Source organism: Microtus pennsylvanicus, chromosome 1 (genome assembly GCF_037038515.1).
Source record: "Microtus pennsylvanicus isolate mMicPen1 chromosome 1, mMicPen1.hap1, whole genome shotgun sequence".
Lineage (NCBI taxonomy): Eukaryota > Metazoa > Chordata > Mammalia > Rodentia > Cricetidae > Microtus > Microtus pennsylvanicus.
In genome coordinates, this window is record NC_134579.1 from 137,202,844 (window position 1) to 137,217,830 (window position 14,987).

Genomic DNA, 14,987 nt, shown 5'->3' on the forward strand with positions numbered 1-14,987 from the left:
CAGATTCCTGTGCACAATCCAATGCCATAGTAGCTGGGCCTCTGGCCTCAGCCGGTAGCCAGCCAGTCACAGCCTGAGAGGCAGACCGTGGCCATATGGGTAGTGCAGGTTCACTCAGTGGTAACAGGCAGGAGCAGGGTTTGGAACAGTTTTTTATTGAAATACACGAGGCAAGCGGGTCCAGGCACGGTCATGGCCAATGGGGTGCAGTCCTCTTCCTGACTCTGTGGCCTCAGGGTCTCGGGCCAGACCTGACGGCCCCCAACATTAGAGTGGGATACAGGCATGTTGCCAGGGACAAGGAAATAGGAACATTCTGGATAGCTATTTTCTGTAAGAATAATCTGTGGGATCAAAGGATGGCTCTAAAGAGCCATTTCAGAGCAAGAGGGGATGCCAGCCCAGCTAGCTCAAACCCCCAAAAATGATAGGGGTGGGGTCCCCATCAATGGTGCCCTCCAACATGCTGCAGAAAGCTGGTGGTCCTGGGTGGCCCATGTGCGTGGGGATGGCGGGCTGGGAGCCCTTGAGCTCGAGACCCCCGGATGCCCTCTAGGGTCCATTCTGGCTCATTCAGCCACTCTCCAGTACAGCTGCTGGGATCGAAGATCAGCTCAGGGCCTGGCCGCTGTGGGGGAAGAGAGAGGAGCATCAACAAGAAGGATGGGTACCTGTTGATGTGTGTACCTACCTACTAGAAGGGGTAAGCAGGCAGAAAGGCCCTCACTCCTTGCACAGGCTTTCCCACACTGAAGTCAGGGATTAGGGATAGGAACCAGAACAGACCAGGCTTGTACTAGGCAAAAACTCTGCCTCTGGGCCACACCCTCAGCCTATCTTGAGGAATTCGAAGCAAATGCTCCAGTGTTGTTATATCCCAGTTCCTTGCTTTGGATTGTAGGTCAGCATTCTACCTGCCCCCGAAGGAGAGTCCCCAGTCCCTCGCTGGTGGATACTAGGCCAGGCAAGGAGTCTACTGCAAAACTAAAGCTCCAGCCCTTTTGGGCAAGAAGGAGGTGTTAGTGTTTAGAGATAGGGTATTGTTATGGAGCCCAAACTAAACTTGACCTTGAGGTGACCCCCAGTTTCAACTTCCTGGGATGGTAGGTGCCACACCAGCCAGAGCCTTGCCCATTTCTTAACAGGCCCATCACTAGGTGCCTCTTTTCTTTCCCAGCCTTAATTAGAGTCAGTGTAAGCCTTGGGCTGTCCTGAGGGTGCTAGTGTGACCTGATCCTTGTCGCCTTGTGTCATTGTTTACTGAACCTTGGGGCCTGGGTGTGCGGTCATAGATGCCACAGTGGTGGGAAGCATGGCCCTATTACCTGTGCACTGTCATAGATTAAGCTCTGGGAAGACCAAGACCCAGCCTGGGTGCCAGTCTGTGCACCCTGCTCACCTCAGTATCCATGGTCCTGTCTTTGATGCTGGGCCCATCTCCTTCCCGTTGTGGGATGACAGATGGTTCTGTGGAGGCCCCGCGGCCTTCTCCTTCCTCCCAGCCACTGCCCCGACAGGGCCCAGACTCCTCTGGTGAGGCTTGGCTTAACCGGATAAGGTTACTGAAATTGGAGTCAGATTTGGAGCCCGCCGGGGGCTTGCGGGCCTTGTGGCGGCCTGTCAAGCGGCTGCCGTAGAAGGCCAGGATAGGCTCCGGGCCTGAATCAGGGACTCGATGGCCAGTATTGGCTACTTTGAGTGGGGCCAGCATGTCAGAGACCATGTCGGCCCGTGTGTCGCTCCACAGCCCTCGTCTAGCCTCCTGCAGACTCAGGTCATCAAGCTGGTCGATGGCCCTCTGCACTCCTGGGGCCTTCTCCTCCATGAAGAAGGACCCACTGCCTGCCACACCACCCAGGCCTGCAGTGTCCTCCTCCTCGGCAAGGCGGTAGTAGGGAGGCCCCTCCTCCACACCGGTTATGATAGGCGGGGGTGGCTTGCCATCCACCTGCAGGGACAGACGACAGCCACGAAGCGACAGCTGATAGTAGCGGGTGGCCTCGTGAGCACTCCGCAGCTGCTGCATGGACACGAAGGGGTGGCGCAGGGCTGCGCTGGGACTGATGCGTTCGTGAGACTCCCATGTTAGCATGCGTTTGATCAGCTCCACCATGCTCTTGAGGTCTGCGTGCTCTGCCAGTGCCTCCCGGTCTGGGAAACTCAGACGACTTACAGCCCCGCCACCGTTCACCGTCTCAATCTGGTCCAAGGATTTGAGCATGTACTTGCGGCGCTCCAGTGGACGTACCTGACGGGGCGTGGGGGAGACCGGGTAGAGATGTGTCTAGACTCGGGGCTCCAGAAATCACCTGCTGTGGGAGCCAAGTGGGGTGCCCCTGACTTGTGCCCGTATGACTGGAAGCTCTCTTGCTGCTGTGCTGCCCAGTCTGGCCCCTCACACCAATCCCTAGCTCTCCTGCATAGGGAGGACGTGCGATTCTGTTCTTTGTCCCTCCTGTCACCTAACTCAGGCTCCACACTTCACCTACACTTTCAGTCTAACCTTCAGATCTGCTGGCCCACCAGATGTGTTGACCCACCAGATGTGCTGGCCCACCAGATGTGTTGGCCCACCAGCTCTGACAACCAGCTCCCAGACTTCTAGTCCTCCCCCAAGGTCTAATCTAGATTGTTCTTAATATTGCAGTCTCCCACCCACCCCAGTACAGATTGTCTTCACCCTGCCTGCTCCTCCCATACCTTGGTCTCAGCTAGGTAGTCGGCAGAGGACTTCAGCTGCCAGGGGTTTGTGGCATCGGGGTGGGGGTTCCGCTTGAAGAAGTGGTGAGCCTTCCGGGCAGCGTGCAGCAGGTGGGGCTTGGGTAAGCCCTGCGTCTCACAGATGTAGCGCACCTGGTCATACTCATTGTTGCCCGGGTAGAGAGGCCAGCCCAGGTGTAACTCGGCCATGACGCAGCCCAGAGACCACACGTCCACCTTCTCACAGAAGGGCAACCCCAGCAGGATCTCTGGGGCCCTGTAGAAGCGGGACTGGATGTATGGCTCCTTCACATAGCGCACCTCACTGAATATGCTGGCTGAGCCGAAGTCGATCACCTGTGAAGGGCAGAGGGTATGGGACACGGGGTAGGTGGGCGGGTGGAGTGGTGAGGGTGACCAGACTGGGCCCCTCCTGGGACTCATCTCTTTCTCCTGTCTAGCTCTGTGCCTTGAGACTTCCTTCCTTACGAATGTCCCTCTCTCTGTCATCTAGCTGTTGTTTCTGGGTTTCTGTTAGGTCTGTCTCTGAGTCTCTTGAACTTGTGCCAGAGTAGTTGGGTACCACCCGCCTCCCGCGTGCGCCTGCAGTGCAGCGCCAGGAGCACAGTCCCCTGCCCATTGTTGGTTAGTGCTGAGACAGGGTCTCAGGTATCCCAGGCTAGCTTCACATTGGTTGTGTAGCAAGGATGACCTTGAGGCTGGGATTATAGGTGTGTGCAACCAAGCCCAGCTCCCAGTTATAATTTTAATATTTCATCTACTCTAAATTTCACTTGTATGTGGGGTTGTGGGGGGGGGTACGTGCATATGCGGGTGGGTGTCGTCGCTCATGGGTACCCGTGTAGGGGAGAGAGGTTGATGGTAGGTATCGTCTACCACTCTACCTTGTTTTTGGAGACAGGGTCTCTCACTGAACCTGAAATTCACCATTTTGGTAAGATTGCCAGATCCCTGAGCTCTTTTGATCCTCTTGTCTTCCCTTATAGCCCCTCAGCCCTGATATTATAAACCCAAGCCCAGATCTAATGGTGCTGGGGAATATGAATTTAGGATCTGCTTGTGTGCAGCAAGCTCTTAACCCACTGGGACTGGAGGCGTGGCTCGGTGGCTAAGAGTTCCTGCTGCTCTTGCAGATCCCAACACCCACATGGCAGCTCACACCTGTCTGTAACCTGAAAAGCCATGATACATGCACAGGCACTCACACACAAACTAAATTAGCCAGGCAGTGGTGGCGGACACCTTTAATCCCGGCACTTGGGAGGCAGAGGAAAGTGAATCTCTGCGAGTTCAAGACCAGCCTGGTCTGCAAAGCGCTTTCCAGGACAGTGAGGGCTGCACAGAGAAACCTGTCTGAAAAAACAAATAAAATAATTAAAAAGTGAAATAAAATTCCAGTCCCATGAGAACAAGAGCTTTGTATTTCATTCAAGGCTATGTCTCTAGAGGTCTAAACAGTGCCTGGCACATCATAGGGCTCAGGAAAAAGTGAATGAGAAACACAAGTGGCTGTCTCAGACCAATCAGGATTTTTCTTTTGTTGTTGTTATTTGTTTTTCAAGACAGGGGTTCTCTGTGAAACAGTCCTGGCTGTCCTGGAATTGAACCTGGGACCTCTGGAAGAGCAGTCAGTGCTCTCAACCACTGAACCATCTTTCCAGCCCTCTATTCCTTCTTTTATTTCCATGTCTGTTTTCCATGGTACTGGAGATTGAACTCAGGACTTCATGTATATAGGTAAATAGTCTACTACTGAGCTAGGCTCCTGGCCTTTTAAGAGTTTTTCTTTTGCTGGGAAGTTCAATGCCTTTAATCCTAGCATTCAGGAGGCAGAGGCAGGCGGATCTCTGTGAGTTCGAGGCCAGCCTAGCCTACAAAGTGAGTTCCAGGTCAGTCTCCAAAGCTATTGAGAAACCCTGTCTTAAAAAAAAACAAAAATATAGATATAATATAAAAAAGGCTTATTTTTAAGATTTATTTATTCATGTATTTTGTGTGTGTATGAGTGCTATATCTTCATGCACACCGGAAGAAGGAATCTGATCCCATTATTGATGGTTACTGGGAATCAAGCTCAGGTCCTCTGGAAGAGCAGTCAAGTGCTCTTAACCAGTGAACATCTCTCCAGCTCCCTGTGAGAGTTTTTTGTTTTGTTGTTTTGTTTTGTTTTCTTTTTTTTTTTTTTGTTTGGAGCCTGTTCTGGAACTCATGCCATACACCAGGCTGGCCTTGAACTAACAGAGATCAGTCTGCCTCTGCCTCCTGAATGCTGGGATTAAGGGCATGTGCCACTACCACTCAGGGTAAGAGTTTTATTCTAATTGTGTGCATGTGTGCATGCACGCCCTTGAGAACATGCCTGCACATGAGTACTGGAGTTCAGCTGAGACCAGAAGAATCAGAAGCTCCCGAAGCTGGAGTTACTGGCTGTAGGCCGTCCAGTGTGGTGCTGGAAGCCTGACATGGGTCCTCTGCGACAGCAGTCTGGGCATTTAACCTCTGAGCCTCTCTTTAGCTAGCTCCTGGACCTTTTAAAACCTTCTTTAGTTAGTTCATTAACTAATTAAAAAACCTAAATTAGTGTTTAGGGTTTTTTGTTTTGTTTTGTTGTTTTGAGACAGGGTATCCCGGCTGTCCTGGAACTCTGTAGACCAGGCTGACCTCAGACTCAGAGATCTCCCTCCTCCCTGCCTCCTGAGTCCTGGGATTAAAGGCTTGCTTGGCATAGTGTTTGATCTTTTGAGATAGGGTTTCCTGTATCCCATATCCATTGTGGAGTCCAGGGTGACTTTGCACTCCTGATCCTCCAGCCTCCACATGTGTCAAGTACTGAGATTACATGTGTGTACTGGCACCCTAGGCCTTTGCTGTTTATATTGAGGCTGCTTTTAGTTTCTGAGGCAGGCCTTGAATTCAGGAAAATCCTGCCTCAGGCAGCCTGCCCCCCCCACCCCAATTGCCTCTTCACAGATAATCGCTCATCTCTGAGTGTCTCTGTCTTCATTTCTGTGTTGTGGACAGGGAAGGAACCACCCTGAAAGCCAAGTCCTCTATGATCTTCACCATCCAACACTATCAAAACCCGGAAGGCCCTCAGCTTGCCACGGGCAGCAAGCAGGAGCCTTCGTCTGTCCCCCTTGCCACCAGGTGGCGCTCTGCTGGTTACACTGAATCCCTGAGACTAGCGCAGTGGATGGAGGCCGTGGCTTCCTGCTCTGCTTTGCAGTCCACCACCCTCAGCTTCCCTGCCCCCAAGGCTGATCATGAAATAGATATTAGTCGGGACACAGAATCCCCGAGAGCTTGAGTGACACTGGGCGGTAAGTCCTAGTTTGTGGGATCTCTTTATTCTGAAAACACTATAGGGGTGACAGTGACCACCCCCAGACACTGTGAGCCCTACTATATCTACAGTGATCTCTCCTTAGCTCACTGTGCTTCCACCCCTCAGGGCAAAAGCAGCCATCTCTTCCTGTCTCTAACATTCAGTGGAGTGCTAGGAGAGGCCAAGGGCACAATGTAGGCAGCTTTGGTCCAGCCCTGCCCTTGGGTACTGCCTGCCCAGTCATAACCAGAGCCTTGGATGACAAAGACACAGGTGGAGGTGGCACAGAGGGTGTCTGTGTAGGTTGACAAGCCATAAACAGAGGCTCTGCAGGAGAAGTTGAACCTGTGGCGGAGGAGACAGCTCAGGTGCCCACCCAGGGGCAAGAACAGAGACCAGAACCACCTAGCTTACAGATGCCTAGGCCAGCAGGTCCTGGTTGAATCCTATCTTTCTCCCCAACAAGTGTAGAGTGGCCTTGAACTTGCCACACAGCCAAAGGCAACCTTGAACTTTTAATTCTGCAGTGGTAGAAGTCTAGGTATCTGCCCCTATGCCCAGCTCTCCCTCACACATTCTTCCTTTAGACTTAATTCATTCAGGGGGAATGCAAATGCAGTTGTGTGTGTGTGTGTAGAGGTCAGAGGGTAACTTTCGCAAGTCAGTTTTCTGCTCCCACCACCATATGGGTTGGGGATTGAACTCATGTCCTCAGGCTTGGCAGCAAGCACCTTTACTGGCTGAGCCATCCTGCTTGCCCTTCTTTTTCTAAATTGTGAGTGTGTGTGTACATATTGGTGTGCATATGCACACATGTGTCAGAAGTTAGCCTTCCTCTAGCACTCTCTACCTTATAATTTGAGACAAGATCACTCACTGAACATGGAACTTGCTGATTGGCTAGACGGGCGGGCCAACGAGTTCCAGGAATCCTCCTGTCTCACCTCCCCAGCACTGATATTACAGGTGAGCTGCCACACTTGGATTCTTGTATGGGTGCTAGGGACCTGAAATGAGGTTCTCCTGCTTGTTCAACAGGCATGTTACCATCTGACTATCTCCGAAACCTCCTCCATTCACACTGCGAACCCCACCAGTGAATTCTGTTGTCGCTAGCTCCACATCTGCCCCAGTCCACACACATCCCAGCTATATCTCATTGTCTGCGACTCCTACTTGGATCACCCCATCTGCCTTCTCGATCCTACTTCCTCTCAAAAACTGAACACCTAAGTCAAGGCAGGCCCTTCTACTCTGAATTCATTTGTGAATACATCATGTTGGTGTGTGCCTTTGACCCCTTTGCTTGGTAGGCAGAGGCAGGAGGATCTTCCATGAGTTTGAAGCATGCCTGGTCTACATAGCAGGTTCAGGGCCAGCCAGGGATACATTGTGAGACTTTGTATCAAAAAAATACAAAGTAACCCCTATGGTGGTAGTGTAGGCCTTTAATCCCAGTGCTTTAGTGGCAGAGGCAGAGGGACCTCTGTGAGTTCAAGGCCAGCCTGGTCTCCAAAGTGAGTTCCAGGACAGTCATGGCTGTTACACAGAGAAACCCTGTCTCAAAAAAACCAAAATCAAACAAACAAACAAACAAGAAAAACAAACCAGTTTTGCCTGTGCCTTTGAGGCCTTGCACAACGCCACCCCTGCCTCATTGATCTTTCCTCCCTCTTTGCCCCTGTCATTCTACTTCAATGCTAGAGAACTCCCCTGCGTTGCTAGAACCCTTAACCACCACATGCTCCTACCTTCGGGCCTTTCTGTTGGCTGTCCCTTCTCCCATGGCTCTCTCTGAGCCTCAAGACTCGTTCAGGTGCCCCTCCCTGACCGCCTCTTGTAATTTTCAGCCTCCACCACATCCCACTCCTGAGCAATACCCTACATCCTCTCCCTCCCGCTTCCACCTCTTCTCACTCCCCTGACACTTGTTATTCCTTACCAAGTACTGTCTCCCCCACTAGAATGTCAGCCCTGACCTGAGCCATGGGAGGGAAGCTGGACGGATTAGGGTTGGGAGACTTCAGGGCCTGTAAGGGAAGCATGGAGGACCTTGGAAATGAGATGGAGAAGCCAGGCATGGTGGTGAATGCCTGTAGTCCAAATACTTGGGAAGGGGGACCCACTCAAATTCCAGACCAGCCTGGACTACATGAGACCTTGTCTCCAAAAACCAACTAACCGAGCTGGCTGTGGTGACAAACACCAGTAATCCTAGCACTTGGGTAGTGGAGGCAGGTAGGTGATGAATTCAAGACATCCTCAGCTACACAGCGAGTTCAAGGCTAGCCTATACCACGAGACCCTGTCTCAAAAACAACAACCACACTAAAGAATTGGGATGGGGTATGGAAGACTGCCAGACAGCAGCAAGGAGAGGCAGTTTGGAAATCAGGGACACCTCAGAGTCACACCATGGAACTGACCGGGGAGACTCACATGCTGGCAGAACATCCCCAGTGTTGGTCAAAGCTGTTTCCCAGGCAACCTCACTCACCTTTACCCTGAAGGGGCAGCGGGTCTGGTCCACCAACATGATGTTTTCAGGCTTGAGGTCAGCATGGATGATGGCCAGCTCCTTGAGGCGAGCCAGCGCTCTCAGGACCTGCAGGGTGACAGTGCGAATGTGCCGGGCAGGAAGGGGTGCGAAGTTGTTCTCTTTCTGGAACTCAAAAAGGTTTTGCTCCAGTAGCTCGAAGACCAGGTAGAACTTGAGGGCATCGTGGAAGAACTCGAGAAAGCGGATGACGTGGGCCTCGTCGGGGTCCAGGCCTCGGACACATCGGAGCAGCTTCAGCTCGTTCTTGATGATACGACTTCGGTAGGCATCGTTCTTCAGGATCTTGATGGCCACCATTTCACCTGTACTCCTGCGCCAGCCCTTGGCCACCTCTCCGAAGGTGCCCTTGCCCAGTACCTCGATGATGTCGTAACAGTCAGTTTCTGACTGGATGGTGGCCATGGTGCCCTCGCTGCCAGTCACTCCTCCACCCTTACTCCTGAGCCACTGGCTTGGCTTCCTAGACCTCCCACCCTGATGATGGCCCTTCAGTCCTCTCAGCGGGGGAAAGATAACCACACTCGTGTCTCTCCCTATGGGGTCAGCCCCTGCCTCCCTGGCACCCCTTGGCCCCCTTGGCCACACTGTGAGTCTACTAGGGGCTGCACCCCTCCCCCAAAGCCCTCCTGGCTTGGGATGAGGGGGCTCAGGCCCCTCTGAATGGGTTCCAGCGTTGCTGAGTGGCTTTGATTCTGTTGTTAGAGACCTGAGTCCTAGGCTAGAATGCGGGGTGGGGTGCCAGGCTGGGCCCCTCCCCCACCCACTGACGGAACCCTGGAGAAGCCGATGGGGTAGACTCAGGGATTTTATTCATTGACCTTGGATGTTCAGAAATAGGGACGCGCCTACAGTCTCGTGAGAGTGTAGAAAGATTTTCCAAGTTAGAGGGAGTGTGTGTGTGTGTATGTGTGCATGCGTGTGCGTGTGTGTGTGCGTGTGTGCATGCGTGTGTGTGCGTGTGTGCATGTGTGTGTGTGTAAGGCATACCTACAGTCACGTGAGAGTGTAGAAAGATTTTCCAAGTTAGAGGGAGTGTGTGCGTGTGTATGTGCGTGCGTGTGCGTGTGTGTGTGCATGTGTGTGCGTGTAAAGCATAGAGAGGGTGTATGGATAGGGTAAGATCCAGATTGTAAAGACACTGAATGCAGGCTAAAAAGTTTGAATGGGGCACTGGGGAGCCACGGAAGACTTTAAGCAAGGGAATGAATGCTCAGACCTGAGTCTTCACCCAGCAAGGTGCTGTGTGAGAATGCTTGCAGTAGATACAGTGGCTGCACCTGAAGCAACTGCTGTCCCAACCTGCAATTGCAACTCTGCAGCTACCAGCAGCAGTTCAGCCACATGGGCAGGGGCAGCTAGGTGGGAATTCTGTTCCCTCAGGCACCAACTCTATCGAGGCCACTAAAGGAAACTTTATCTAAATTGCTATAGAACTCAAGATTCAAAGGTTGAGGTGAAATCCTGCTAGCTCAGAGAGGCTGAAGAGCAAGTAGCTAACCTTCTCTCCCTGCTCACATTTCCAGAAAAAGTGTGTCCTTCCCTTCTGCTCAGCCCCACTAAAGAGCCTCCGTACACTTCCTCCTCCCTACCTCTTCCTGTCATTTAACTGCTGACTCAACCTCCTGAAATGCAACACGTCTTTGCATCACCAACAAAAGCAGCAGAAACAAATGTGGCGTACCTTTTACACAGCGAAAATAATATTCCACAACAAAGGGTGAACTGCAGGAAAGGAGTCCACAGACCCCAGCAAGGAGGCTGAGGAAGTCCAGGTAGATTCAGCTGGTGAAGGGCCCAGGAGCTGATGGAGTGAGGCCCTAGATAGGGCAGAAGGGCAGGCTGTGAGACTGAAAGGGTCAGGGGAGGGAAGAAACAGTCTAGGACAGGTTGCGGGTAGTCTGTGAGAAGGTGACATGGGAGAAGGTGAGGTGGACAAGGGACATTTGTTGGGGTAGACACTGAGGTCAGATTAGAGAAACTGACATCAAACCCAGGGCAGACAAAACAACTCCGTTTCTCTGTCTCTAATTTTCTTTTCCATACATTTTCTACTCAATATATGTTCTTGTTTTGAGACAAGGTTTTACTACATAACCCTGGCTGGCCTAGAACACACAGACATCCACCTACCTCTGCCTCCCAAATACTGGCTACACCACCACACCTGGCTGTTGTGGGATATTAGTTTAAGATGTGTTACATTCGTTCATGCTGCAGAATATTTGTTTAATGATGCAAAGATGGGTTGCATTCTTTTTATTTTATTTTATTTTATTTTCGAGACAGGGTTTCTCCCTAGCTTTTTGGTTCCTGTCCTGGAACTAGCTCTTGTAGACCAGGCTGGCCTTGAACTCACAGAGATCCGCCTGCCTCTGCTTCCTGAGTGCTGGGATTAAAGGCGTGCGCCACCACCACCTGGCTTGTTGCATTCTTTTATGCTGCATTTGTTTAACTCTGTGAAGCTATGTTACTTTACCTGTCCAAAACACCTGATTGGTCTAATAAAGAGCTGAATGGCCAATAGCTAGGCAGGAGAAAGGATAGGTAGGATGGCAGGCAGAGAGAAGAACAGAGAAGAGGGAGGAGCAAGAAAAGGGGAAGGAGAGAGAATGTCAGGGGCCAGCCAACCAGCTATACAATCAGCCATGGAAGTAAAACGTAAGGAAAGGTATATAGAAGAGAGAAAGGTAAAAGCCCAGAGGCAAAAGTAGATGGAATATTTTAAGAAAGGCTGGCTAGACACAAGCCAAACTGAGGCCAGAAATTTATAAATAAGCATAAGTCTCCATGTATTTATTTTGGAGCTGGGTGGTGAATTCCCAAAGTATAAAAAAAAAAACCCTACACCTAGATATCTCTACTTTCTTCTCTTTTTAGATTTATTTATTGATGTGGGATAATGCTCTTGTATACTATAAAGATTTGTCACTCATATTGGTTTAATAAAATGCTGATTGACCAGTAGCCAGGAAGGACATTCAGGCAAGGAAATCAAACTAGGAGAATTCTGGTAAGAAGAAAGATGAAGACATAGTTACCAGACAGACAGACACAGAGGAAGCAAGAGAGAATTCCTTACTGAGAAAAGGTACCAAGCCGTGTGGTTAAACATAGATAAGAATTATGAGTTAATTTAAGTTGTAAGAGCTAGTTAGTAATAAGCCTGAGCAATAGCCCAAACAGTTATAATTAATATAAATTTCTGTGTGTTATTTGGGACTGAACAGCTGCGGGACCAGGTGAGACAGGAACTTCCATCTACAATTTATTGTATTATTTTATATGTATGGGTGTTCATGCATGTATGTATGTGTGCCATGTGCATACCCAGTACCCTCAAAAGTCAGAAGAGAACTTCATATCTCCCAGTACTAGAGTTACAGATGGTTATAAGTCACCATGTGGATGCTGGTGTCAAACCTGGGTCCTCTACCAGAGCAACAAGTGTTTTTTGTCTGTTTGTTTTTGTTTTTGTCTTTCTGAGACAGGGTTTCTCTTCATAGCCCTGGCTGTCCTAGAACTCACTCTGTAGACCCTGCTGGCCTCGAACTCAGAGATGAGCCTACCTCTGCCTCCCGAGTGCTGGGATTAAAGCCATTTGCTACCACCACCCAGTCCAGCAAGTGTTCTTAACTGAATGCTGAGCCATCTCTACATGCCTGACTGTTTTTTGCTTTGTTGTTTGTTGTTTTGAGACAGAATCTCATGCAGACTAACCTTGGATTCACTGTTGCTGAGGCTGGTCTCAAGCCTGATCTCCCTGCCTCCACCTCCCAACAGTTGGAGTTGAATAAATGCTACTATGCCTGGATCAGAGTTGTTTTTTTTGTTTGTTTTTGCAACATGGTTTCTCTATGTAGACTTGACTGCCCTGGAACACACTCTGTAGACCAGGCTTGCCTTGAACTTGGACATCCACCGGGCTCTGCCTCCCAAGTACTGGGATTAAAGGTACTTGTGACCACCACTGTACTTCAAGAAGTTTTAAAAATACCTAAAATTTCTGGGCTTGGTAAATGGGGCAGTAATCCTAGAATTTAGGAGATTGAGACAAGACACTCAAAAGTTTGTGACCAGCCAGGGCTACATAGAAAGTTTGAGGCCAGCCTAGGGTTACATAAGAACCTATGTCAGAAAAAAAAAGTTTTGTTTTTTTTTAAGAACTCATATTAAGTCAGTTGAGGGCTAGAGACTCTCAGAGACAAGACAGGAGCTGCCACACACACACACACACACACACACACCTCCGATATATATGGTGTGGGAATCATCACGGGAAACTACAATAGCTGTCTTCCCGAGAAATTCAGGGATGTCTGGGTTTGTCAACTCTGGGTGCATGTCTGAGTTCAAGGCCACCCAGGTCTATAGAGCTCCAGGATAACCAGGAACTATGCGGAGAAACCCTGTCTCGAAAAACCAAAAGAAGAAGAGCAGAAAGAGGCAATTTAGGGAACTTGTGGAGTGGACTGAGGAGGTGGAGCCCCAAGGGCTCAGAGAGCAGGAGAGAAGGGAGTCAGCAGAGAGATGATTCATCTGTAAGAAGTTTGACATTTTGGTAAGAAGCCAGGAGAAGGGAGAGAGAGGAAAAAGCACTCAGGGGAAACTGAGGAAAGATTGCTGGTGTTGAGTGTGGTGGTGCATGCCTTCAATCCCAGCACTTGCAAGACAGAGGCAGGCAGATCTCTGTGAGTTCGAGGCCAGCCTGGTCTTCAGAGTGAGTTTCAGAACAGCCAGAGAGACACAGTGAGACCCTGCCTCAAAGGAAGGAAGGAAGAGAGGAAAGGAAGGAAGGAAGGAAGGAAGGAAGGAAGGAAGGAAGGAAGGAAAGGGAGGGGAGGGGAGGGGAGGGGAGGAAAGGGAAGGAGAAAAAAGATTGCTGGTTCTAAAAACCCAAATGCTGGGGGGAGTCCACCACAGGTGAAGATGATTCCTGTCAAGTATAGTGGGGACAAAGGGCTTCTTGCATGAGGAGCCAGTTGGGAAATAAGGCTGAAGTAAGCGAGAGCCCCTTGCTCTCATTTTTTATACTGGAAATGTTTATATGTGTGTGGGGGGTGTCTGTATGTCTGTCTGAGTGCACACACACACGCACACACACACACACACACGCACGAGAGGCAGGTAGGGCAGAATTGAGTTCTGTAGAAAGGACTTGGGGTTGGACTAGGATTGTACGTCACAGAGAGGCCTAGATCCCTGCCGGTGAGTGTAAGGTGAGGGAAAGGGTAGCCCCCGGTCCCCAGGAGCTGAGCAGTGTTCGGCATTCTGGACCCTGGGACCTGATCCTAAGAGTGAGGCTCTGAAGCCTTGATTCCAACACAGGAACCAGGAGACGCCTCCTTGGGTGAGGTCCTAAGTGTACAGAGCAGTCAAACCAGACAGACAGGAAAAGGAGGGTGGCGTCTGGCAGAGTGGCCTTGGTGCCACAGTCTGTGCTCCAACTCTTCTCAGAAGGCTGAGGCAGGAGGAGTGAAAACAACGGAAGGGAGATCCGAGCCAGCTTGGGAAACAGTGAAATTCAAAATTAAAAGTTAAGGGGTTGGATGTAGCTCGCTTGGTGGAGTATTTGTCCAGCATGGATGAGGCCCTGAGCTGAATTCCCAGCACCACATGAATTTCCACCAGGCATGGTGGCATAGACCTCCAATCCCAGCTCTTGGGAGATGGAGGCAGGCAGCAGACTCATCCTTGACTACATAGTTTGAGACTAGTCTGGTATATGAGGCTTTGCTTCAAAAAAAAATGACCAAGTCAAAGGGGTGGGGGGGGAGATGTTCAGTAGTTAGGGAACATTGGTTGCTCTTCCAGGGGACCTGGGTTCAATTTCTAGCACCCACGTGGTGGCTCACAAATCTCTGGAGTTTCTGGCCTCCATAGGCACCAGGCATATGATATACCAGGAAAACCCTCTTACAGATAAAATACTAAAAGTGCTTTTTTTTTGTTTTTCGAGACAGGGTTTCTCTGTAGCTTTGGAGACTGTCCTGGAACTAGCTCTTGTAGACCAGGCTGGCCTCGAACTCACAGAGATCCGCCTGCCTCTACCTCCCAAGTGCCGGGATTAAACTAAAAGTGCTTTTTTGGGGCTGGAGAGATGGCTCAGAGGTTAAGAGCACTGACTACTCTTCCAGAGGTCCTGAGTTCAATTCCCAGCAACCACATGGTAGCTCACAGCCATCTAGAATGAGATCTGGTGCCCTCTTCTGGCATGCTGTATACATAATAAATAAATCTAAATAAATAAATAAACATTATATTGAAAAAAAAAGTGCTTTTTTAAAAGCTGGAGCTGTAGTTCTGGGGTAGAATACTTGGCTAGCATACACGAAAGCCCTGAAGGTCAATCCCCAAGCCACCAAAAGTAAAATAAAGTCCTGT

The 14,987-nt window shown here is 50.3% G+C and overlaps 1 protein-coding gene across 1 annotated transcript; it reads right to left on the reverse strand.

The window, feature by feature from the left end:
• Positions 1-307: 307 nt before the first annotated feature.
• Hipk4 (homeodomain interacting protein kinase 4) lies at positions 308-9,008 on the reverse strand. The gene is made up of 4 exons (XM_075987570.1): positions 8,544-9,008; positions 2,701-3,057; positions 1,400-2,248; positions 308-628 (listed from the first exon to the last, which is right to left on the reverse strand). The coding sequence occupies exons 1-4, from the start codon at positions 9,006-9,008 to the stop codon at positions 446-448; spliced, it is 1,854 nt and encodes a 617-aa protein (XP_075843685.1). The 3' UTR covers positions 308-445.
• Between the last annotated feature and the right edge of the window lie 5,979 nt (positions 9,009-14,987).

What these genes read in the sequence shown, in the direction of transcription:
- Hipk4 (XM_075987570.1), bottom strand. Translation starts at nt 9,008, where the DNA reads ATGGCCACCATCCAGTCAGAAACTGACTGTTACGACATCATCGAGGTA. An exon ending in GCTGCCCCTTCAGGGTAAAG is followed by an intron (nt 3,058 to 8,543) that starts GTGAGTGAGGTT and finishes TGCCCTTCACAG; the next exon opens with GTGATCGACTTCGGCTCAGC. An exon ending in ACAGGACCATGGATACTGAG is followed by an intron (nt 629 to 1,399) that starts GTGAGCAGGGTG and finishes CTTCCCCCACAG; the next exon opens with CGGCCAGGCCCTGAGCTGAT.